The 23,255-nt window shown below is 47.3% G+C and overlaps 1 protein-coding gene across 8 annotated transcripts; it reads right to left on the bottom strand.

The window, feature by feature from the left end:
• Positions 1-2,276: 2,276 nt before the first annotated feature.
• On the bottom strand, positions 2,277-23,255 carry LOC113225195 (transmembrane protein 231-like). Of its 8 annotated transcripts, none has more exons than XM_026456460.1 (5): positions 23,120-23,255; positions 19,705-19,816; positions 8,966-9,109; positions 6,812-6,940; positions 2,277-4,459 (listed from the first exon to the last, which is right to left on the bottom strand). In XM_026456460.1, exons 2-5 carry the CDS (start codon positions 19,750-19,752, stop codon positions 4,445-4,447), a joined length of 336 nt encoding a protein of 111 aa, XP_026312245.1. In that variant the 5' UTR covers positions 19,753-19,816; positions 23,120-23,255; the 3' UTR covers positions 2,277-4,444. The 8 variants fall into 8 exon arrangements, 6 of the variants coding, with proteins under 6 accessions (XP_026312245.1, XP_026312244.1, XP_026312246.1 ...); XM_026456459.1 differs by having other exon boundaries at positions 2,278-3,891; XM_026456461.2 differs by having other exon boundaries at positions 2,278-3,891; positions 6,859-6,940.

Here is a 23,255-nt window from a genome sequence, read left to right as displayed (position 1 = left end):
TTTTTTTTTTTTTTTTTGAGACGGAGTCTCGCTTTGTCGCCCAGGCTAGAGAGCAGTGGCACCATCTCGGCTCACTGCAAGCTCCGCCTCCTGGGTTCACGCCATTCTCCTGCCTCAGCCTCCGAGTAGCTGGGACTACAGGCACGCACCACCACGCTCGGGTAATTTTTTGTATTTTTAGTAGAAACGGGTTTCACCGTGTTAGCCAGGATGGTCTCGATCTCCTGACCTCGTGATCCGCCCACCTCGGCCTCCCAAAGTGCTGGGATTACAGGCGTGAGCCACCGCAGCTGGCCTAGTGATGGGATCTTAATCGAGAACTCCCTGCTGCTGGGAGAAGAAATGAGCTGTCTTTCTTGGTTGTGGTTTGACAAGATAAATTAAGATTCTTAACAATGGTCATAAGCTTTTTGGATTGGTAATTCCTTTCTAGGATCTATCTTAAGGAAATAAACCAGAAACAAGGATTTATATACAGGGTTCACGTAAGTGTTGCTCATGATTTTGATATTCATTTTTTTTTGAGACGGAGTCTCTTGTAGCCCAGGCTGGAGTGCAGTGGCAGGATCTAGGCTCACTGCAACCTCCGCCTCCCAAGTTCAAGTGATTCTCTTGCCTCAGCCTCCTGAGTAGCTGGGATTACAGGCGTTCACCGCCACGCCAGGCTAGTTTTTGTACTTTTAGTAGAGACAGGGTTTCACCATGTTGTCCAGGCTGGTCTCGAACTCCTGAGCTCAGGTGAGCCGCCCACTTCTGCTTCCCAAAGTGCTGGGATTACAGGCGTAAGCCATCACGCCCAACCTAGTGATGGGATCTTAATCGAGAACTCCCTGCTGCTGGGAGAAGAAATGAGCTATCTTTACACGGCCTGTTCATGATTTTTAAAAAGCTAGAAATAGTGTACAGAACAGAAAGATGTGTGCCAGAAGGCCAACCATGATAACTCTGGGTAGGAGATTGGCTGGCAATCATTATTTTCCTTAGGATCATGTAATTTACATTTCCTTAATTGGCATTTAGAAGTTATCTGGCCAGAAAGATCCAAAACCTCTTTACAAAGCATGAATAAGGAGAGGGGGAGAGGATGTGGAGGATAGGGTAAGAGGGAGGCAAAGAGATAGAATTGCTTTAATAAGCTGCAAGATGGGCACTCAGTGGGGCATTAGACAACTCACTTGCTTTGGCAGCAACTGGACTAATCATTTGGAAGAATTAGGGATTTCTCTCCCACAAAAAAAAATTCAATAATTATCTCAAATATGACTTATCTATGGCTTCAGCTCAGTTGATAAAATCCTGTATATTTCTTACCTTTCTTCCTCCTGCAACTATGCTGTGTGGTTCAGTTTCAGAAGCTACCGACATATGCTCTGTAAATAATTTGATATTCACCAGACACAGTTGTAATTTTCCAACCCGTGGCTTCCATATGCCATGTGGATTCCACTAAAAACTAATATACTTGGGGTTGGACCAGGAAACTTTTGCCAAGGAGCTAACAAAAGCTCCAAGGTCTTTGAGCAGAGCCCTGGCAAAGCAAGGCTGTTGGTGAGTAACTCGGAGAAGTGTCCTCAACTTCAGCCCTCCCTATTCTTCCTCCCTCCAAAGCCCTGCTTCAAAAACAGCTAATACAAGATTCCATGTTGAACATTTTAATTAGAAAGCTACAGAACATAACGGATTCTTTATACAAGTTTTGCATTCAAATAATTTAATAAAATGCAAACCAAAGTTTATACATACCTTTAGTCATCTTTCCATGTTTCATTACCTTTTGGGGATTTAAACCACAAACAATTTTTCATTTCAGTCTTAAGAGATGGGGCACACTGGCTCATGCCTGTATTCCTGGCACTTTGGGAGGCTGACACAGGAGGATTGCCTGAGGTCAGGAGTTCAAGACCAGCCTGGGCAACATAGTGAGAACCCCATCTTTAAAAATAAATAAATATCGGGGACCGGGCGCGGTGGCTCAAGTCTGTAATCCCAGCACTTTGGGAGGCCGAGACAGGCAGATCACGAGGTCAGGAGATTGAGACCATCCTGGCTAACGCGGTGAAACCCTGTCTCTACTAAAAAATACAAAAAAACTAGCCAGGCGAGGTGGCGGGCGCCTGTAGTCCCAGTCACTCTGAAGGCTGAGGCAGGAGAATGGTGCAAACCTGGGAGGCGGAGCTTGCAGTGAGCTGAGATCCAGCCACTGCACTCCAGCCTAGGTGACAGAGCGAGACTCCATCTCAAAAATAAATAAATAAAAATAAATAAATAAATAAATATCAAGAAAAAAATTTAGGCATCTAAAATAGCCTGAATATTAAAAAAAAAGACAAGGGGGACAGTACTAGGGAATTCCTCTGCTTGAATACTTCAAAATAGCTTTGTTTCCAAAATTGTGTTTAGTCAGCCTAAAGGAAATGGGTGCTGGAGATGAAAAATGATCTCCAAGGTAAACTGAGACACACACTGAGGGGTGTGTTTCCGAGTGAACATGAAACATGGATCACAGGGGCCATGTCCTCCCAGTGGTAATGACCTGCTTGGGATCAGAAAGCAGCTCCGTCTGTCCTTGGAGGAGACTGCACGCGTCCTCAGGAGATGAATGGGCTGAACAAGCCATTTTCCCTGTGCAGAGTCCCCTTCCAGCCATCTCTGCTCTTGCAGACACTTGCTTAGCCACGAGGGTAATCCACTGAACTGCTTGGCATTCTGCTAGTGGCCAGGCTGGACTGGCCTGCCCAGGCCAGCATCCTCTTTACTCCCTCACTGCTTCTTGTGTCCCTCCCAAAGCTGCCTGCCCTCCTCTGATGGGCACTGTGTTCCTTAGTCAAGGGAAAGGCCAGCCACTGGGCTTCCCACTAGCCCTCCAAATAAACTTGTGGTTGTCAGGCCGTGGGAGCCAATCCCAACACCAATTCCTGTTGCCCCTGTCCTTTGCAGGAAGGGGGAGGGCTGTCAAGGAGGAGGAGGGCCCAGTGCCCAGGCTGTTGGGTGAGGGCCAGAAAGAACCTGTTGTGACAATCCTTTCTTCCCTCAGTGCTGCTGAGGGGGCTGGGAATGAAACAGCCCCTCTGACTTCAGTCTGCCATCAGGGGCACAGACAGAGGGCAAAATAGGGCAAAGAGCCAGCCACAGTCGGGCAGGGATCCAGGGCTGCTCAGCTGAGCTGATTACAGATGACTGACTGTTGGGCAGGAGCAGGTGGACAGTCCAAGTGTCCTTCCAAGTGTCCAAGTCGCCTTCAGCAGCCCTCCCTCATGCCTGTGCAAATGCGGCCCTTGCCCTTGGGCCCTGCCCCTCCAGGTCTCCAGTTAAAGGCCTCAGCTCTGGAAATCAAAGCTCTGAATGGGAAATGGAGATGCCCAGGGGTGCAAAGTGCTATGATTGGCATGTTTGTCACAAGAGAGCCCTGGAAAGAGTAAGAGTGGCTCACAGTAGAAGGAAGAAATGCACAGCGTGTTTCTCAGTTCAGCAGAGGAAAAGTCTCTGCTTGACCAGAGATGGGACTCTTTCCAAGATGTCTGAACTGACTGCAATTGTCTCCTGAAATTCAACCCTAAGGCAAGGAAGAAAACCCCAAAAAGCTAATTATAGCCTCAGGGAAACCTCAGACATTTCCACAAACTAGTCCTTGGTGATTCTGCAGGAGCTCTGAAGATATGGAACTTGTGTAGAGCAAAACTGGAAAGAACTGTTGTCTCTGAGGAGAAAAGCACACAGGCCCGCATGTGTCCGCTGGGCTCTTTCAAAAGGTCCTAAGATGTTCCCAGAAGATGACAATGAGGCAGCCACGGTCCTGCCAAGTCTTCAGAAAAGGCCTTCCTAGGATAAGTGCTCCTTACACATTTCTCCCCGGGGCGTCGCTGTCACAGGGATGGTGGTCACCACCTGATTCTGAAACATGAAGATCTTGATTCTTTCAAACACCCAGAGGAAGATAAGCAGGATGCTGACATACTGCACCCAGGCGAACTTTACCATCTCCCAGAATCCTGGCTGATAAGGACAGATAGTTAAAGAGTTGAGGACCACATGGTATAAGTTAAAGTAAACTAAGGTTTAGGCCAGACAGGAAATGGCAAGAATATTTCAAATACTCTTAAGATGAAAGGAATAATGAAAGATTATTAAATAATAAATATGGATGATTCTGACTTAGAAGAATGGCTCAGAAAGAAATACGAACAGGAAATGATTTCCCCCCCATATAAAGAGCAGACTCAGTCATTTATGTGGAGATACAGTGCTATAGCAATTTCCAATCAAAGGTTCCCACATCTGTTTCTACTGGCGACAAGTTTGGAATCTTTCCTTTTTGGAAGCTGAGTTACCACTGCCTCTCTAACAGAAAGGATATGATATGGTTTCCACAGGATATTGGATGACAGCATTAATCACAAATGGAGTTTCATGGCTCTGCCCACCAGCCAGAGGGAGTTGGAGTCATTCAGGATGGTGGCAACTGCAATACAATCAGTAACCACTAATCCATGATGGGGACAGCCTATTGGCAAAATATATTGAGGGCTATAAAAATACTTTTTCTTTTCTTTTCTTTTCTTTTTTTTTTTTGAGAAGGAGTTTCGCTGTTGTTGCCCCAGGCTGGAGTGCAATGGTGTGATCTTGGCTCACTGCAACCTCCGCCTCCTGGGTTCAAGCAATTATCCTGCCTCAGCCGGGTTTACAGGCGTGCGCCACCACGCCCAGCTAATTTTGTATTTTCAGTAGAGACGGGGTTTCTCCATGTTGGTCAGGCTGGTCTCTAACTCCCAACCTCACGTGATCTGCCCACCTCGGCCTCCCAAAGTGCCGGGATTACAGGCATGAGCCACCACGCCTGGCTATAAACATATTATTTTATTCCTGTGGGATATTCTGTACTTCAGAACTGACATAAATCATTAGCATTAAAAATTGCGTGTACAAAGTAGATTAACAAATAATTTGTTAAGATATTTGTCAAAAAAATATTTGATATGGTTTGGCTCTGTGTCCCCACCCAAATCTCACCTTGAATTGTAACAAACCCCATGTATCAAGGGCAGGACCAGGTGGAGATAATTGAATCATGAGAGCAGTTTCCCCATGCCGTTCTCATGATAGTGAGTTCTCACGAGATCTGATGGTTTTATTTGGGGCTTCCCCCTTAGCTCTGCTCTCATTCTCTCTTCTGCCACCCTGTGAAGAGGTGCCTACTGCCAGGATTGTGAGGCCTACCCAGCCATGCAGAACCGCAAATCAATTCAACCTCTTTTCTTTTTTTTTTCTTTTTTTGAGACGGACTCTCGCTCTGTCGCCTAGGCTGGGCTGGAGTGCAGTGGCCGGATCTCAGCTCACTGCAAGCTCCACCTCCTGGGTTTACACCATTCTCCTGCCTCAGCCTCCCGAGTAGCTGGGACTACAGGCGCCCGCCACCTCGCCCGGCTAGTTTTTCGTATTTTTTAGTAGAGACGGGGTTTCACCGGGCTAGCCAGGATAGTCTCGATCTCCTGACCTCGTGATCCGCCCGTCTCGGCCTCCCAAAGTGCTGGGATTACAGGCTTGAGCCACCGCGCCCAGCCCTCTTTTCTTTATAAATTACCCAGTCTCGGTATGTCTTTACAGCTGTGTAAGATGGACTAATATTTATATTAAAATATGTCAAAAACTTGGAAATGGTCATGTGATCATCTACAATTGCTGAATGGCTAACTGAAAGAATAACACGTTGCCACTCTAAATAATATGTTTGGCTGGACAAAGTCACGCATTCTTGTAATCCCAAGGATCTGGGAGGCCAAGGTGGGAGGGTCACTTGAGGCCAGGAGTTTGGGACCAGCTTGGCTAACATATCGAGACCCTCTCTCTGCCAAAAAATTAAAAAATTAGCTGGGCATGGTGGCACGTGCCTGTAGTCCTAGCGGCCCAGGAGGCTGAGGTGAGATGATCACTGAAACCACAGCATTTCAGGTGACAATCGGCTATGATTACAGCACTGCACTCCAGCCTGAGCATCAGAATATGACCCTGTGCCTCTTCAAGAAAAAAAATTAGAACTTTGTAGCAGTGTGGGGATATACTTTTATTACATAGAAATACAAATAATTGCCGGGCGCGGTGGCTCACGCCTGTAATCCCAGCACTTTGGGAGGCCGCATCAATTTTTTGGGCCATGCTTTTAAGTTTTGTTTTAGAATTCCCTTTATTATTAGAAAAATGCTGCTAATGTATGACATGAAATCAGAAAGCAATACTGGATTTGCAGTCGTCTGTCTCCCTTGTGAAATGTTTATGTGTAGTCTCCATGACATCTGCTTGCCAAGTAACACTGTAGATGCCTTTATAGAAAACCTCAGTCACTGACCAGCCAAACGAACTGAGTTAACACATGCTATGGCCTAGAGCTCTGTAAGGAATGAGCACGCTGTGCCTTCTGGCGGGAAGCAGAGGCACTCCTGTTCTCCTGCTGGACTGCTAATGTGGGGAGAGTCACTCACGTCCTCTGCTTCTCTCTGAAAAGCATGAAAAAGAGCATGAACAGCAATCTGTCTTTGGCATCTGTTATAGGTGTGGTATGGGGAACAACTCAATTAGGCTTATATATTTTAAAAGGAAAACTCATCAAGCCAGTGGTGGGAAAATGATGGCATTTAACTATCATTAACCTTCTGGACCATGGGATGCTGGAGGGGTGGGGGCGGTCCCAGGTCTGAAGATGAGGACGAAAAGGACAAATCCTGGACAGCACATTTGCTCCCATCGTTGAGCATTCACAGGTTTTCACATTTTTATCACAAGGGTTCCAGTTCTGCTTGTCTCTGGTGCCCCCACTAACCTGGAAAGTCCTGAGCAGCGGCTGAATGAGCTCTCCCTGGGACTCACCGTTCCTCTCCTGGTAGGCAGCAACAACATGGGTGAGGTCGTAGTCATGGGCAAAGGGGCTGGTCCCATTGATCACGGATACCTGGGACACAGGAGGAGGATGTGGTGTGAGCACCTGGGAGACTCCTCCTCTCTTCCTTCTACCCTTCTGCCCACCCAGGCTGGTCCCACAGAGCACCCTCTCGTTCTTGGTGGCCTACTGCGGTATCAATAATCTTCTCTTCAAAGATCAATAAACTCTCTTGCAACAATTTAAGTTCATTTACTCTGTCCTTCCTTCTGCGGGGATGAAAATAAGTGGTCAGTGTCCATGTTTCATAGGTTTTAAAGCTACTTATAAAATCTCTCTCTGCTGGATGTCATGGCTCATGTCTGTAATCCCAGCAATCTGGGAGGCTGGGGCAGGAGGTCTGCTTGAGGCCAGAAGTTCGAGACTAGCCTGGGCAACATAAAGACCTCATCTCTATCAAAAAAAAAGAAAAAAAAAACTCAATAAACTAGGCATTGTGGTGCCTCCAGGAGTATGAGGCACAATGAGTCATAAGTAGGCCACTGCACTTCAGCCTTAGCCACAGTGTGAGACTCTAGTTTTTTAATTAAAAAGGTGGTGCGACGGCCAGCACAGTGGCTCACACCTGCCAGCATGTTGGGAGGCCAAGATGAGTGGACCACTTGGGTCCAGGAATTTGACACCAGCCTAAGAAACACGGCAAACCCCATCTCTACCAAAAATGTAAAATGTAGTCAGGCGTGCTGCCATGCACCTTAGTCCCAGCTAGCTGCCCAGAAGGCTGAGGTAGGAGAATCGCCTGAGTCTGGGGAGGTCGAGGCTGCAGTGAGCCATGATTGCGCCACTGCACTCCAGCCTAGGTGACAAAGTGAAACCCTATTACAAAAAATAAATAAAATAATAAATGAAATTGTTTTAAAAAAGGTTAGGTGCGGTGGCTCATGTCTGTATTCCCAGTACCGTTGGAGGCTGAGGTGGGAGGATGGCTTATAACTGATAATTTCCCTTTTTCATTTTCCAAAGTACAGCAGCCCAACTTCTATGGTCCCCACTGTGATAAAATAAAGGTGAAGAATGAGTGATTAGATGCATGAGTTCTGGACACAGAAAGTTCCTGGCTCTGTTATACTTTCAAGATTTGAGCCTTTGGGAAAATTACTCACTATAAGCCCCAGTTTTGTCTTCTGCAAAATGAGTTCATTCTTTAAACAAGTATCTGTGAGCTTACAATGTGATAGGCAGTGTGCTAGGCACGGACGTGATAGTGTATGAGATGCCACTGCTGTCAAGCCTGAGGGAGACAACAAATAAACACATAAACACGTGTCCTGAGTAGGCCAGGCGGCAGGAGGGAGACAGTGGCTGAGAGATGGTGGAGGGAGGGCCTGCTACTGTAGAAGCAGGTCAGGGAAGGACTGTGCTCGGCGATATCTGAACAGGGACCTGAATGACGTGGTCAGATAAGCCGCATGGATGCCTGGCAGGGGAAATGGCAAACGCAGAAGCCCTGAGGTGGCAGCTGCTTCTCGGGTTTGAGGAACAGCAAAAAGGCCAAGGTGGCTGCAAGGAAGCAAGGGGGACAGCAAAGGGACCACTGGCTGGAGTGCTGGGAAAGGACATTGCAGGCAGCTCAGAGGTTGCTGTGATGATTAAAGGAGATGATACATATAAACCCCCGCACTCAGGGGTGGCATATGTTATGGGTTCAGTAAACTGTCTAGTAGTATTTCTGAAATACTTTACATGAACATTTTACATCATCATTTTACATAATCTCTTGGAAACACATACTCCAAGTGTGTGTATGGAAGAGAGAATGTGTGTGTGTGTGTGTGTGCACCCACGCACATGTGTACCTAAAAACAATAAACAATTTAGTTATTCAACAAACACAGATTTTTCTTCTCTGTCTCCCTCTAGGTGTAAATACAGGTGTATCTTCATAGCCTGAAAAGACTTCATGGCAAGAATTCCTCAGAAGGCCCCTTGAAAGCCACCCACAGAGAAATGTTTCTACTTTTTATTCCCCTCTTTAAAGAACTGAATGAACAGTAATACACAGAAACAAAGGAGCTGGACAATGAGAAGCGCCCTTACGTTGTATCGGGCATCTAGGCCACCACAGCTCAGTGGCTGCTGCTTCTGCAGCCTCAGGTCTCCGTTCACATATAATTGGGATCCCGGGACAGGAAAGGAGGACTGGAGAAACGCCATGCTCTGCATCACGAGGGTCACCATCCTCTGAAATCATTAGAAGGACCAACAATACCAACCGCCATCAGATCTGAAGGGCTCTGGGTGCTAAGAGTCACCTGTCTTGGCTGAAACCTAAGGGGCTCTCACATACCTAGTGTAGCCATGCAGGAAACACTGCCTAGAACCTTCTGAGCTCTTAACAGCCCATATCAGTTAATATGACTTTAGTGAAAACCATTCGATTGGCCTAAGTTAAATCCCAAGCTACATGGGGAAGAGGGCCTGCTACAGTGTGGGTCTTCTAGAAATCAGAAGAAGGGCTCTGGTCTATTAAAAAGACACAAGGGAGGCCGGGCGCGGTGGCTCAAGCCTGTAATCCCAGCACTTTGGGAGGCCGAGACGGGCAGATCACGAGGTCAGGAGATCAAGACCATCCTGGCTAATGTGGTGAAACCCCGTCTCTACTAAAAAATACAAAAAACTAGCCAGGCAAGGTGGCAGGCACCTGTAGTCCCAGCTACTCGGGAGGCTGAGGCAGGAGAATGGTGTGAACCCGGGAGGCGGAGCTTGCAGTGAGCTGAGATCCGGCCACTGCACTCCAGCCTGGGTGAAAGAGCGAGCCTCTGTCTCAAAAAAAAAAAAAAAAAAGACACAAGGGAGAGGACAGCCTCCCAGTGGACTGACTCACATGTAATTAATTGATAGGAGAAAGTCAGGATGAGCTACACACCAAGAACGTGCTCCGTGGACTGCTGGGGAAACTCCAGCTTAAAATGTAACATGTTTGTCTTTCCATCCTGGTTCCTGTCTCCTTCTCTAGTCTAGGAAACCCAAACAGGGCCAGCAGCCCTGGTCACTAATGAGTCTGGGAGGAATCCACATCACTTTTGTACATACACAATGACCCACTGTCCTGCTGTACACAACAGGCATTCTCTCCCCTACCAAAAGAAAAAGAAAAATAGACAGGTGCAAATGCATTAATACTGGGGTAAGAGACACAAAGTGCATGGCCCCTGAACTTCATATCTGAGTCTTTCAAACGTTCATTGGCCAAAATAAATGGGAACTTGAAGTGGCAATAACAAGACAAGAAACATGTGAATAGCATTTGTCTCATTTGATCTTTTTTTAAATTTTTTAAATTTTAAATTTTAAATTTAAAGTTGTAAATTTTATTTTTTTAATTTAAAAATATTTTTAAGGCAGGGATCCTCCTGCCTTGGCCTCGCTAAGTGCTAAGATTACAGGCGTGCACCACCACGCCCAGTCAGATCAGATCTTATTTGTTTTGTACTGGTGTTTTTTTCTTTTTCATAAACATGCCTGGATTTGTATGGAAAATTTAAACAGTGTATCAGAATTATCTTCTATGCCTCTAGAAGCCACTTTTTAAAATAGAAAAACACCTAATCCTAATCATTATGCATTCCCCCAACAAACTCAACAGAAAATCACCAAGCTCTATTTACATATTCCGAAACCACAAGTGTCTCTGCTTCAGATTCTTGATGTTGGATCTCATCTCACCATTCATGTGAGGACCTGAAAGCCTTGTGCATCTTTTAGTAGCAATCAATGAAATGGAAAAGGAATCTGTGTCAAATCAACAAAGCATTAAACCACATCTGTATGATAAATTATGGGCATGAAAGTAAGGAAAAGAAACAGAGATCTGTGGAAGAGAAAAAGACAAATTATAGCTCATGAAGCATATGTAGGCAGTAAAAAAAAAATTGGTATCCACTCCTACCATCCAATCTGACCTCAAAGTGATCCTAAAATGATCAGCAGGAAAGGATCGTTACCGAAAAGTGATCACTGCTGACATGATCCCTCCGTACAACTCTGGATCTTTTTGCTACAACTGATCCTTCCCCACTGTAGGTTCCCAGAACGATTCTACCATGGTGTAGCAGCGTTCCCACCTGGGTCCACCATCTGCTGATTCATTTTGATTCCCACCATTACTATTACGTGAGGAGAATAATTGTTGTACTTTTTTGGGCTAATAAGGTCATTCGAGATGAAGAAATCCCAGTTTTCAGAAACTTTCAATTATTTATTTCCTTCTAGACAATAATGTCCTTATTGTAGGTCTTGTTTTAGAGAAACCTCCCTCCCTCTTCTCTTGTATACTTTCTCTCTGCCCTGTTTCATCAGCTTCGGGGGGGGATATCTACTATCAGGGCTGATGATCAAGTTACTGAGGTAATGATGGACTAGTCATTACGGGTAGGATGAAAAGAGCCTGCCTTGTCTTCCTGTGCATTTTCTTCAATTGGGATTTGGGTAGAAAATGTTGTGTAACTCTCTGTGACAGATCCACGCCTTCTGGATCTTTAGGGTTGGACAGGAAACAAAGATCACATTTCTCAACTTTCAACAGAGGATAGTGGCCAGGAGACAACTGCCAGACTCCAACACACTGTGGGGCAGGGGGAGAAATTCATTTCATTTGATCTTTACAATAAATGTTAAGCCCCAGGCAGGCAGAACAAGTATTTTCCCATTACATAGTTGAGACAACCATGGGTGAGGGAGGTTAGGGCATTTATCAAAGGTACAGCAAGTAACGGTGAAGACAGAATTTCAGATCAGGTCTTTGACTTCAAATGTCGTATCCTTTCCAGGACTAAAATATCCAGACTTACTTACTTGCTTACTTATTTATTTATTTTTGAGACGGAGTCTCGCTCTGTTGCCCAGGCTGGAGTACAGTGGCATGGTCTTGGCTCACTACAACCTCCACCTCCTGGGTTCAAGCAATTCTCCTGCCTCAGTCTCCCGAGTAGCTGGGATTACAGGCATGTGCCACTTCGCCCAGCTAATTTTTTGTATATTTAGTAGATATGGGGTTTCACCGTGTTGGCCAGGCTGGTCTCGAACTCCTGACCTCGTGATCCGCCCGCTTTGGCCTCCCAAAGTGCTGGGATTACAAGTGTAAGCCACCGCGCTCGGTCAGATTTATTTAAAAATTCAAAAAGAAGACAGTGGGTTGGAAAAGTCTTTTTGCAAAACGGCAGCACCAGGCATCAAAGTCTGTATACTTGCCTGTGTGCATAATTCCGCTCCAAGTTCAGAGAGGGCAGAGATGTGTTTCAGCACCATCAATAGTGTCTACTTGTTAAATTCACTCATTAATCTGCTATGAACTTTTTGAGGCCCTACAGGCACTATTCCAGATGATGAGAACATAACCTAAACAAAACAGACAAAGTCTCCATCCTAATGGAGCTTATGTTCCTAACCAAGAAGACAGAAAATAGATTAATAAATATGCAACAATATCAAATAGTGATAAATGCCACAGAGAAAAATGAGGCAGGCTAAAATGAAAGAATAATGAAGGTAGAATTTAGCAGAAAGTTTTAAAGAAAATATTCAGGATGACCTGACATGTTGGAGACCTGAAGGAAGTGAGGTGATGAGGTGATGGGGTGCAGCAATGTCTCAGGGATGAAGGATCTAGACTCAACAAGTGCATGTGCTCTGGGTACCCATGGGGCTAGTACAGCAGGCAGAATGGGTGAGAGGGAGAGCAGGGTGGACACAGGGGACAGAGAAGTGAGGATGCAAAGGGTGTGTCTCCCAAAAACAACCCGTCACTAAGCTAGACTCTCACCCCATGGGCTAACAAGGGTTGGCTCTGTTATCACTTGGACCACTGAAGAAATCAATTAGTTAATTCCATTTAATTGAAAGTAAGCCTAACATATGTGCAACAGCTACAAAGGTAGGCATTCAAAGGTCACTGCTTCCTCAACACAAACTCCAGGTCACTATCTAACTGCCCACTGGTGCCTGGCCAAGAGAATTCATAAATGACACAACCACTTCACACCTATGAGGTATATGCAGGATTTGAAACAATTATTATATTCATTGATTGTCCCACGTGATCCCTCCACATATCCGAGGAGAGAGGTGGGTACTCTCGTGCCCAGGATATGGATAGATAAATTGAGGCTGAATAAACGAACCACTGCCCTTCCTCCACTAATGAAAAAAGCCACCTTTAGTCAATAGTGTCAATCAGAAATTGAGGGCAGGATTCTCGGTCTTCAGGGTTTCAGGCTCCACCTCTTCCACAACAAACTCATATCCTCCTGCAGCTTCTTTTCTGGCTGCCATTAGGCCAGGATCTGTCCCTACCTTTGCTGCCCAGAGACTTGCCCTCCCTGGCTGGGAGCAGCTCCAGAGGGGGCAGCACCTGCATTTGGATACTGCTCTTCCCTGACAAATGTGCACCCATTTGTGTCTGGCGCCCACACAAATCCCTCCTGCCTGGGCAGCTACTGTGGCCCCTGGCTCAGTCTAGAGCAGCCTGGCCTCCCAGCTGAGGCCTCCGGTCCACCACCCACTGCCAGCTCATCCCCAAACGCCAGTACAGCACCATGCCTCTCTTCCACAGCAGAAAGACCATCTTCTATCCCGACTCCTCACCTGCCGCTCCCAAATCAATCTGACCCTCTGACTACCTAAACACCTAGTCTGCAGAAAGTTCTGTGATGGCATCAGGAATTCACTGGTCCAAAGCGAAAAAATGGGATGCAAACCTGCCTCCAAGAACTCAGACTAAGACCTGGCGTGGTGGCTCACACCTGTAATCCCAGCACTTTGGGAGGCCGAGGCAGGTGGATCTCACCTGAGGTCAGGAGTTCAAGACCAGCCTGGTCAACATGGTGAAACCCCATCTCTACTACTACTACTAATAATAAAAATTAGCTGGGTGTGGTGGCGTGTGGCTGTAGTCCCAGTTACTCGGGAGGCTGAAGCAGGAGAATCACTGGAACCTGGGAGGCAGAGGTTGCAGTGAGCGGAGATTGTGCCACTACACTGGAGCCTGGGCGACAGACTGAGACTCTGTTCACCCACCAAAAAAAAGCAAATAACAACAAAAACAAAAATTAGCTGTGCATGGTGGCACGCTCCTGTAATCCCAGCCACTTGGGAGGCTAAGGCAGAATTGGTTGAATCTGGGAGGCAGAGGTTGCAGTGAGCCGAGATCACGCCACCACTGCCCTCCAGCCTGAGCGACAGAGCAAGACTCTGTCTCAAAAAAACAAAAAAAAGAACTCAGATTAGTCACCACTACCTGCTGTCTGCCCCCACTGACGTGAGATCACCCCCTGGACCCCTGCCGTGGAGGCTTCTGCTGAAGTCGCGATAAGCACGGCTTTTAGTAGTAATTCAAGGCACTGCTGGAGCCTGGCTTCTTACTGACTGTCCCATAACCATCAGGGCAGTGACCTAGGAGGCAGGGCCCTGATCTGCCAGAAACATATGAAGCTGGAAACTTCTAGAAAAGTGGGTCTGGACACAGGTATGCCAACCAACTAAGGGCTGAACTGTGTGCACCACAGATTCCCACGTTAAACATGATAGGGCTGTGGCCTTACAAGAGGAAGAGATCTCAATCTCCTGATATCTCTCTCTCTGCTCTGTGAGGACATAGAAGGCACCCAACTTCAAGTCAGAACCCAACCATGCTGGCACCCTTATCTGGCACCCTTATCTCACACTTCCATCCTCCAGAACGGAGGAAACAATGTCTGTGTGTGTGTGTGTTTAGAGACATGGTCCCTCTCCGTTGCCCAGGCTGGAATGCAGTGCTTGATCATAGCTCACCACACCCTTGAACTCCTGGTCTCAAGCAATCCTCCCACCTCGGCCTCCCAAAGTGCTGGCATTACAGGTGTGAGCCACAAGGCCAGCCGATGTCTGCTTTTCTCTTTTGTTTTTGAGACAGAGCTTCACTCTTGTTACCTAGGCCGTAGTGCAGTGGTGCCATCTCGGCTCACTGCAACCTCTGCCTCCTGGGTTCAAGCGATTCTCCTGTCTCAGCCTCCTGAGAAGCTGGGATTACCGACATGTGCCACCACGGCCGGCTAATTTTTTGTACTTTTAGTAGAGACGGAATTTCACCACGTTGGTCAGGCTGTCTCGAGCTCCTGACCTCAGGTGATCTACCCGCCTCAGCCTCCCAAAGTGCTGGGATTACAGGCATGAGCCACTGCGCCTGACCCCAGTGTCTGCTTTTTAAGACAAACTAATCTGTGGTATTTCATTAAGGCAGCACAACCTGAGATACCAACACTCAACCCTTCCTACCTCCCCAGGAACACAGCCCCTGCCCCAGGAGGTCTGCTAGGTGTCCGACCCACATTTCAATTTTCCTTTTTTTTTTTTTTGAGATGGAGTCTTACTCTGTCGCCCAGGCTAGAGTGCAGTGGCACGATCTTGGCTCACTGCAACCTCTGCCTCCCGCGTTCAAGCGCTTCTCCTGCCTCTGCCTTCTGAGTAGCTAGGACTCCAGGCACATGCCACCTAGCCCAGCTAATTTTGGTATTTTTAGTAGAGACAGAATTTCACCATGTTGGCCAGGCTGGTCTTGAACTCTTGACTTCAAGTAATCCACCCGCCTCAGTCTCCCAAAGTGCCGGGATAGCAGGTGTATGCCACCATGCCCAGCTAATTTTTGTATTTTTAGTAGATACAGGGTTTCACCATGTTGGCCAGGCTGGTCTTGAACTCCTGACTTTGTGATCCACCCACCTCAGCTTCCCAAAGTGCTGGGATTACAGGCATGAGCCACTGCAACTGGCCATCAGTTTTCTTAAAAGCTTAAAGGCCAATTTGTAAACAGGATCTGGTGTAGCAGGCCAGAACCTCCCTCAGGTTTTGAAAAGGGGAGGCACACTGCACCCCCTACAAGCTTGAGCCAAATCCATTAGCTCCTTCAGGGCCCTACATATATTATATAGCATCGCTAAAGTCACTTCAAGTAGGAAAAAAAGGCTTTATTAAGGTAGTATATAAAGCTGTTTCAGATGGATGAGATTATTAAAGGATTATAATAGCAAAGGCAAACACAGTTCTATAAAACACTTTTTAAAAAGTGATTTCCCTTTAATCTACTGCACCTTAATTTGCCATCTATTTAATAACTATTTGTCGATTGTCATATAATACTTTTCATTTCCCTGGCTCAACACTGTCAAAAATCCTTGTCAAAGTATCTTGTGGTATTTCTTTGTTCAGTGCTTCAAATCAAGTGTATGCATTATCTTCAGTTTTGTTGGCAGTTTACTTTGGCAGCTAAAGGCACTCCAGTTTCCTATAAGGAAGTCAGATAACTAATCCATAATAAAAGACAGCTGGGCACGGTGGCGCATGCCTGTAATTCCAGCACTTTCAGAGGCCAAAGCAGGAGGATGGCTTAAAGCCAGTGGCTGGAGACCACCCATGTGTGGGAACATGTATCTGAGGTCCTGGCTTCTCTGTAGTCCTAGCTACTGGCGAGGCTGAGGCAGGAAGATTGTGTGAGCCCAGAATTTCAAGGTTATAGTGAGCTATGATCACATCACTGCACACTACACGACATCACTACACAACAGAGCGAGACCCCATGACTTTAAAAATGAAAAAAAGAAAAAAAAAAAAAAAAAAAAAGGCTGGGAGTGGCGGCTCACACCTATAATCCTTGCAGTTTGTGAGGCCGAGGTGGGAGGATCATTTGAGCTCAGGAGTTCAAGACTAGACTGGGCCACATGGGGAGACCCTATCTCTACAAAAAATAAAAAATAAAAAACTAGCTGGGCATGGTGGCTCACACCTGTGGTCCCAGATACTCAGGAGGCTGAGTTGGGAGAATCATTTGCGCCCAGGAGGTGGATGCTATAGTGAGCCATGACAGCACCACTGTACTCCAGGCTGGGCAACAGAGTAAGACCTTGTCTCAAATAAATAAAAAAATAAAAGAATATAAGGGGAAATGAGATTAAGCACTGTGGTAGAATGGGTCCCAAAAGGTGTTCAAATTCTCATCCCCAAAACCTGTGAACAGGTTACAAGGCAAAAGGTGTTGAAGAAATGGTTTGCTAGCCTATTTAACAAAATGAAGAAAATAATTTTTAAAAACCCTGTGATTAAATTAAGGATATTTAATCAGTTGTGATTAAAGATCTTGCAGTAGGGGGTTATTGTAAATTTTCAAGACGGGTCTAAAGTAATCATGTTTGTTTGTGAGGAGGAGACAGGAGGTCAGAGTCAGAAAGATTTGAAGATATTACGCTGCTGGATTTGGAGAAGAGGAGGGGACCACGGGCCTAGGAATGCAGGTGGCCTCTAAAAGCTGGTAAAGTCAAGGAAAGAAATTCTTCCTAGAGCCTCTAGAAAGAACACAGTCCTGTTGACACCTTGGTTTTAGCCCAGAGGCATCAATTTGGACTTTTGACCACCAGAAGTAAGAACTGTAAGATTACAAAATCAATATGGTTTTAAGTAGCTCAGTTTGGGAAATTAATTACAGTAACAATAGCAAACTTATACAAACATTAAGTATTTATTCATTAATCTGTGAATATTTATTTATTTTTGAGTCTCACTCTGTCACCCAGGCTGGAGTCGAGTGGCACAATCTCAGCTCACTGCAACCTCCACCTCCTGGGATCAAGCAATTCTCCTGCCTCTGCCTCCTGAGTAGCTGGGACTACAAGCACACGCCAACATGCCCGGCTAATTTTTGTATTTTTAGTAGCGACAGAATTTCATGTTGGCCAGGCTGGTCTTGAACTCTTGACCTCTAGTAATCCACCCGCCTCAGCCTCCCAAAGTGCTAGGACAGCAGGTATGCGCCACCACGCCCAGCTAAGTAGCTGGGATTACAGGCACAAGACACTATGCCAAGCTAATTTTTTTGTATTATTAGTAGCAATGGGGTTTTGCCATGTTGGCCAGGTTGGTCTTGAACTCCTGACCTCAGGTGATCCGCCCACCTTGGCCTCCCAAAGTGCTGGGATTAGAGGTATGAGCCACTGTGCCCGGTCCATCTATGAATATTTACAGAGTTCGTTCTATATGCTGGCAACATTGGTGAAAAACAGAGTCTAAGATGCCTGCTCTCAAAGAGTTTATTTCTTTAAGGATATATTTTCAGAGAGATATTGCAGTGAAAGAGAACAGACACAGAGAACATAAACACAAGGGGTCTATAACGGCTGGCTCCCTGGCCTCTAACCTTCACAGCAGAGTCACCTAACTCCCAACCAAGGCCTCAAGACCAACCTGGCCCCAAATGGCAGTAATGCAAAGAACCTGAGCCAAGGGGGCAGCGTGAGGCTCAGCACTCAACCCTCCTTCCAGCTGGCCCCACTCTCATCTTGTGTTCCAGTGAATAACTGGGTCAACACAGCCAGTTCCTCTTAAGCTGGGGTTCTAAGCAGACCACATGAGTCCTCCTGAGGATTAAGAGTCTTATGTCGTCCTGCAACTCCATGCTGAGGCTGGGCTGCCTTGATACTAATCATTGCCCATCAGCCTGCAGCTCCACCCGTTGTCCACTGGGAGGTTCCTCTCTTGTCAAAGCCTGGATGTCCAACTCTCCTCTTCACTCCTCCCTAACAAGAGGATGTGCCCACTGAACTACCAACTGTAGTCAACCATCTGTCTCTGGATACTGCCTGCCTGCTCTTCCCTGGTTCTTGGGTGTGCCCCTGGTCTGCCTCACCTCAGTGGTCTCTGGGTCCCAGCCTGAGTAGACTTTGTCCTGATCAGGCTTTCCATCTATTCTCCACGCAAAGCCAGTAAGTCAATGCCACTGCGTACGGGATTTCTTCTTGGGATGCAGCAAATATTCTCAAATTGATTGTGACGATAGTTGTACAGCTCTCTGAACATACTAAAAACCCCTGGATTGTTTCCTTTTTTAAAAAGTCAGAATTGGCCAGGCAAGGTGGCCCACACCTGTACTCCCAGCACTTTGAGAGGCCGAGGTGGGTGGATCATGAGGTCAGGAGTTCAAGACCAGCCTGGCCAAGATGGTGACACCCTGTCTCTACTAATAATACGAAAATTACCCAGGCGTGGTGGTGGGCACCTGTAATCCCAGCTACTCAGGTGGCTGAGGCAGAGAATTGAATCATGAGGCGGAGGTGGCAGTGAGCTGAGATTGTGCCACTGCACTCCGGCCTGGGCGACACAGCGAGACTCCGTCTCAAAAAAAAGAAAAAGGCCGGGCGCAATGGCTCACACCTGTAATCCCCAGCACTTTGGGAGGCTAAGGCGGGCAGATCACGAGGTCAGGAGATCGAGACCATCCTGGCTAACACAGTGAAACCCCATCTCTAATAAAAATACAAAAAATTAGCCGGGCATGGTGGCAGGAGCCTGTAGTCCCAGCTACTTGGGAGGCTGAGGCAGGAGAATGGCTTGAACCCCAGAGGCGGAGCATGCAGTAAGCCAAGATCGTGCCACTGCACTCCAGCCTGGGAGACAAAGTGAGACTCCATCTCAAAAAAAAAGTCAGAATCATCCCATCTCTGCTCAAAACCCCCCAGTAGAGCCCTCCAGGATCTGCTCTCCCATCCTCCTCTCCCCCTTGCCCACACAGTCCCTCCAGGAACCCTGGTCCCCTCAATGTTTCTTCTGTAAGCTCCTGTTTCAGGGCCTCTGAATCTGCTGCTCCCTGGCCTAGAACACGTGCTCTTACCCCAACAGTTGTTGGCTCATTCCTCACTTCCTTCAGATTTTGACTCCAATATCATCACCATTGAGGGTCTCCCAATCACCTTATGGCAAATGGCACTCCACCCCCGCCACACAGCTCTGCCACTTCCTACGCTCACCCTGACACTCACCACTAGCTGTTCCAGCCCACAGGTTGGTTGTTTTCTCCCTCCCTCCATTGGAATGAAAGCTCCATGTGGGAAAGGGCTTTCTTTTGTTCACCATGGCATCCTGATCTAGTACCTAGAAAAAAAAAGGGGGGGGGGCACACAATTGACACCGAGCAAATGTTTGTTGAGTGAATGAATAAATGAGTGGCCCAAATGTGACCCAGTCTTGATTCCAGCAATGACACAAGAAAAATATTATTGGGTTGTACTTTAATGATCACAAGACCCACTAGGACTTTCGTTTGAGTGAAATCCATATTATCACACAATAAAGTCAATTCTGATACCAGAAAAAGATCTGCGTGCCTTGACATTCAGATTTGTTAAAAATGACGTAAGAAATTTGAAAAACTGGAATAAGGAGGATTGGGCAGATATTGCAGGTAAAAAAAAATCAAAGCTTCCTGGTAGAAATGAATATTTCAGAGCAATGATTTTGCACTAACAAGTTGGCATAAACTGCAAATAACCTTTTCTGTGGGGCCAAAATATTACCTTTGCTTCAGGAAAACAGGCTTTGGTGCCTCAAACAAGATCAGACCTTAGGTACCTAATACAGCCATCATTCCAGCTAAAGATGGGATGCAGGTTGACATGGTCTGGCTCTGTGTCCGCACACAAATCTCTTATTGTACTCCCATAATTCCCATGTGTCGTGGGAGGGACCTCGAGGGAGATAATTGAATCATGGTGGTGGTTCTCCTCATACTGCTCTTGTGGTAGTGAGTAAGTCTCACGCGATCTGATGGTTTTATCAGGGGTTTCTGATTTTGCATCTTCCTCATTCTTTCTTCACCGGCTGCCATCCATGGAAGACGGGACTTGCTCCTCCTTGCCTTCCACCATGATTGTGAGGCTTCCCCAGCTGCAGGGAACTGTAAGTCCAATTAAACGTCTTTCTTTTGTAAATTGCCCAGTCTCAGGTATGTCTTTATCAGTGGCATGAAAATGGACTAATACACAGGTTATATGTTTACCACCAAATTCTCACCTATTTGGGGTCAAGGGCCATGCCTCCCATCTGCTTATACCTCCAGGTCAGAGCCTGCACTTGGCCAAATGTATACACACTGAATGAATGATCCATGGTAATCAACACCTTGAAGTTATATATCCATAAAAATAATCTTAAACTCAAGTACACGTTGCAGTTTAAAATTTTCAGAACAATTTCTGAGATCAAAACAAGTATCAGGGATACAGATTCTCTACTTTGATACATTAAAACTATCACCCCAAATCCACTTATCTCAATCTTTTCTTAGTGAAATAAAAGGGAACTAAAAGCCAGAAAAGTCAACAGCATATTCAGTTCCAAAGTATCACCCCATATAGGACCATTAATTAAGAGGGTTCTGGAACCCTTTCAATGCAGAGATCTGACAGATATCATCTTCACGAAAGGATCAAACTTGTCAACAAAGGTATAAATTGACATCTCTTAAGGTGATCCACTGACAAGTGTACATCACCCATACAGGTGGCATTCTGAACAAGAAGTCTGAATCTAGTCACGAAGAAAATCAGAGGAAGCTCGATTGTAAAACATTCTATGAAACAATTGGCATGGGCCAGGCGTGGAGGCTCACGCCTGTAATACCAACACTTTGAAAGGCCGAGGTGGGTGGATCACTTGAGGTCAGGTGTTCCAGACTAGCCTAGCCAACATGATGAAACCCTGTCTCTACTAAAAAAAAAAAAAAAAAAAAAAAAAGGCATGATATGCATGCCTGTAATCCCAGCTACTTGGGAGGCTGAGGCAGGAGAATCGCATGAAACCAGGAGGCAGAGGTTGCAGTGACCCGTGATTGCACCACTGCACTTCAGCCTGGGTGACACAGCAAGACTCCATCTCAAAAAACAAAAAACAAAACAAAAAAAAAAGGCCGGGCGTGCTGGCTCACACCTGTAATCCCAACACTTTGGGAGGCCAAGGCAGGCAGATCACCTGAGGTTGGAGTTCACGAAGAATCTGACCAACATGGAGAAACCCCGTCTCTACTAAAAATACAAAATTAGCCAGGCGTGGTGGTGCATGCCTGTAATTCCAGGTACTCGGGAGGCTGAGGCAGGAGAATCGCTTGAATCTAGGAGGGGGAATGCAGTGAGCCGAGATCACACCATTGCACTCCAGCCTGGGCAACAAGAGCGAAACTCCGTCTCAAAAATAAATAAGGAAACAAAAACAGATTAATCTGGTCCCAGCAGTGCCTCCAGATTGCAAGAACATTTCATTTTTCACACAGCGTCCCCAGAATACCATCAATTTTTTGATATCACTATCTAAAGTGACCCCAGCACCTTCTGAAATGACGTGAGCTGCCAGATTCTCAGTTCAGGCATGACCACAAGCGAACATCTGCATCTGACCCCAACCTGCCTGAGGACCTTACCCGTTACTTCACAATCCCTCCGGGAAAATGCCTGGGCACATGATAACACTGCAAGTCCCAGGTGTGCGCTGAACGGCGCCTGGCAGTCGCTGCCCAGGGGATGAGAAATCACAGGTGCCTTGTTTGGAACTAGAGGCTGGAATCTCGTCCTGCTTCCCTCTGCTCTGGTCCCTCATTGTTTATGAAGATCTCAGTTCCCTCTGCTGGGAGCCCCACCTCCCCTTCCAGGGCCAGGCGCCCCAGTCTTCTTGCCTTTCAAGGTCTACATGAATAACTGTGCCTCCCCTCAAAACCTTTCTCCTCCTTCCCAGGTGAGTCCTCTCTCCTCCCTCCAGCTTTCCGCGCACGGAGAGTTCTTCCAGGCATTAGAAATCTCAGCAACCCTCTCAGCAGGCCCACCTCACGCCGCAGCGGGGAGGAAGAGTTCAAAGGAAGCTGTGCCAAAGATCTGGAAGGCTTAGTGGGAGAACCGGCAACAGGTGGCACCAGGTCTGGGAAAGAGATTCCCAGAAAGCGGAGCGGGTCTCGGAGGGGGTGGATTTGGCGCGAGGCGCCCGCGATCAGCGAAGGCAAGGGGAGCGCGAACTCCTTAGCCTGGCCGGGCCGCTACGAGGCACCTCGAAGGAGGCCGGGCGCCGTGCGGCAACCCAGGCAGGGCAGGAACCACCGCCTCCCGGGCTCGTGGGGTGCAGCTCTGAACCTGACCCGCTCGGGTGGCGGCCGGGCGCCCTCCAATCCCGGGCCCATCTGCGGCCGTTCCCTGCACCTCACGCCCAGCGGGACTCCGGGGCCCGGCCTCAGGGACTGGCGAGGAAGTGACGGGGAAAGAGACTCCGGACAAGGAGCAGGACCCAGCTCCAGGAGGACAGCGCCCAACCAGCAGGTCGGCGGCGCACCAGGGACCCCGCCCAGACGCGGGGCGCCCACAGCCCTGCTGAGGCGACGGCGGGGCGCGCAGTGCGCAGGCGCGGGGCGGGCCGTACCTGGAAAGGAGCAGAGGGAAGTAGAGTTGGGGCACAGGGTCCCGTTGCCCACCCGCGGCACAACCTTCAGGCTCAGGATCTGCTGCAGGAGCCCGGCCGACCCGCCGCTGCCGCCGCTCCCCTCGCGTTCCATCCT

This window comes from Piliocolobus tephrosceles, chromosome 17 (assembly GCF_002776525.5).
Source record: "Piliocolobus tephrosceles isolate RC106 chromosome 17, ASM277652v3, whole genome shotgun sequence".
Classification (NCBI taxonomy): Eukaryota; Metazoa; Chordata; class Mammalia; order Primates; family Cercopithecidae; genus Piliocolobus; species Piliocolobus tephrosceles.
Note: the sequence above shows the minus strand (reverse complement) of the source record. Positions and strands in the feature narration are given on the sequence as shown.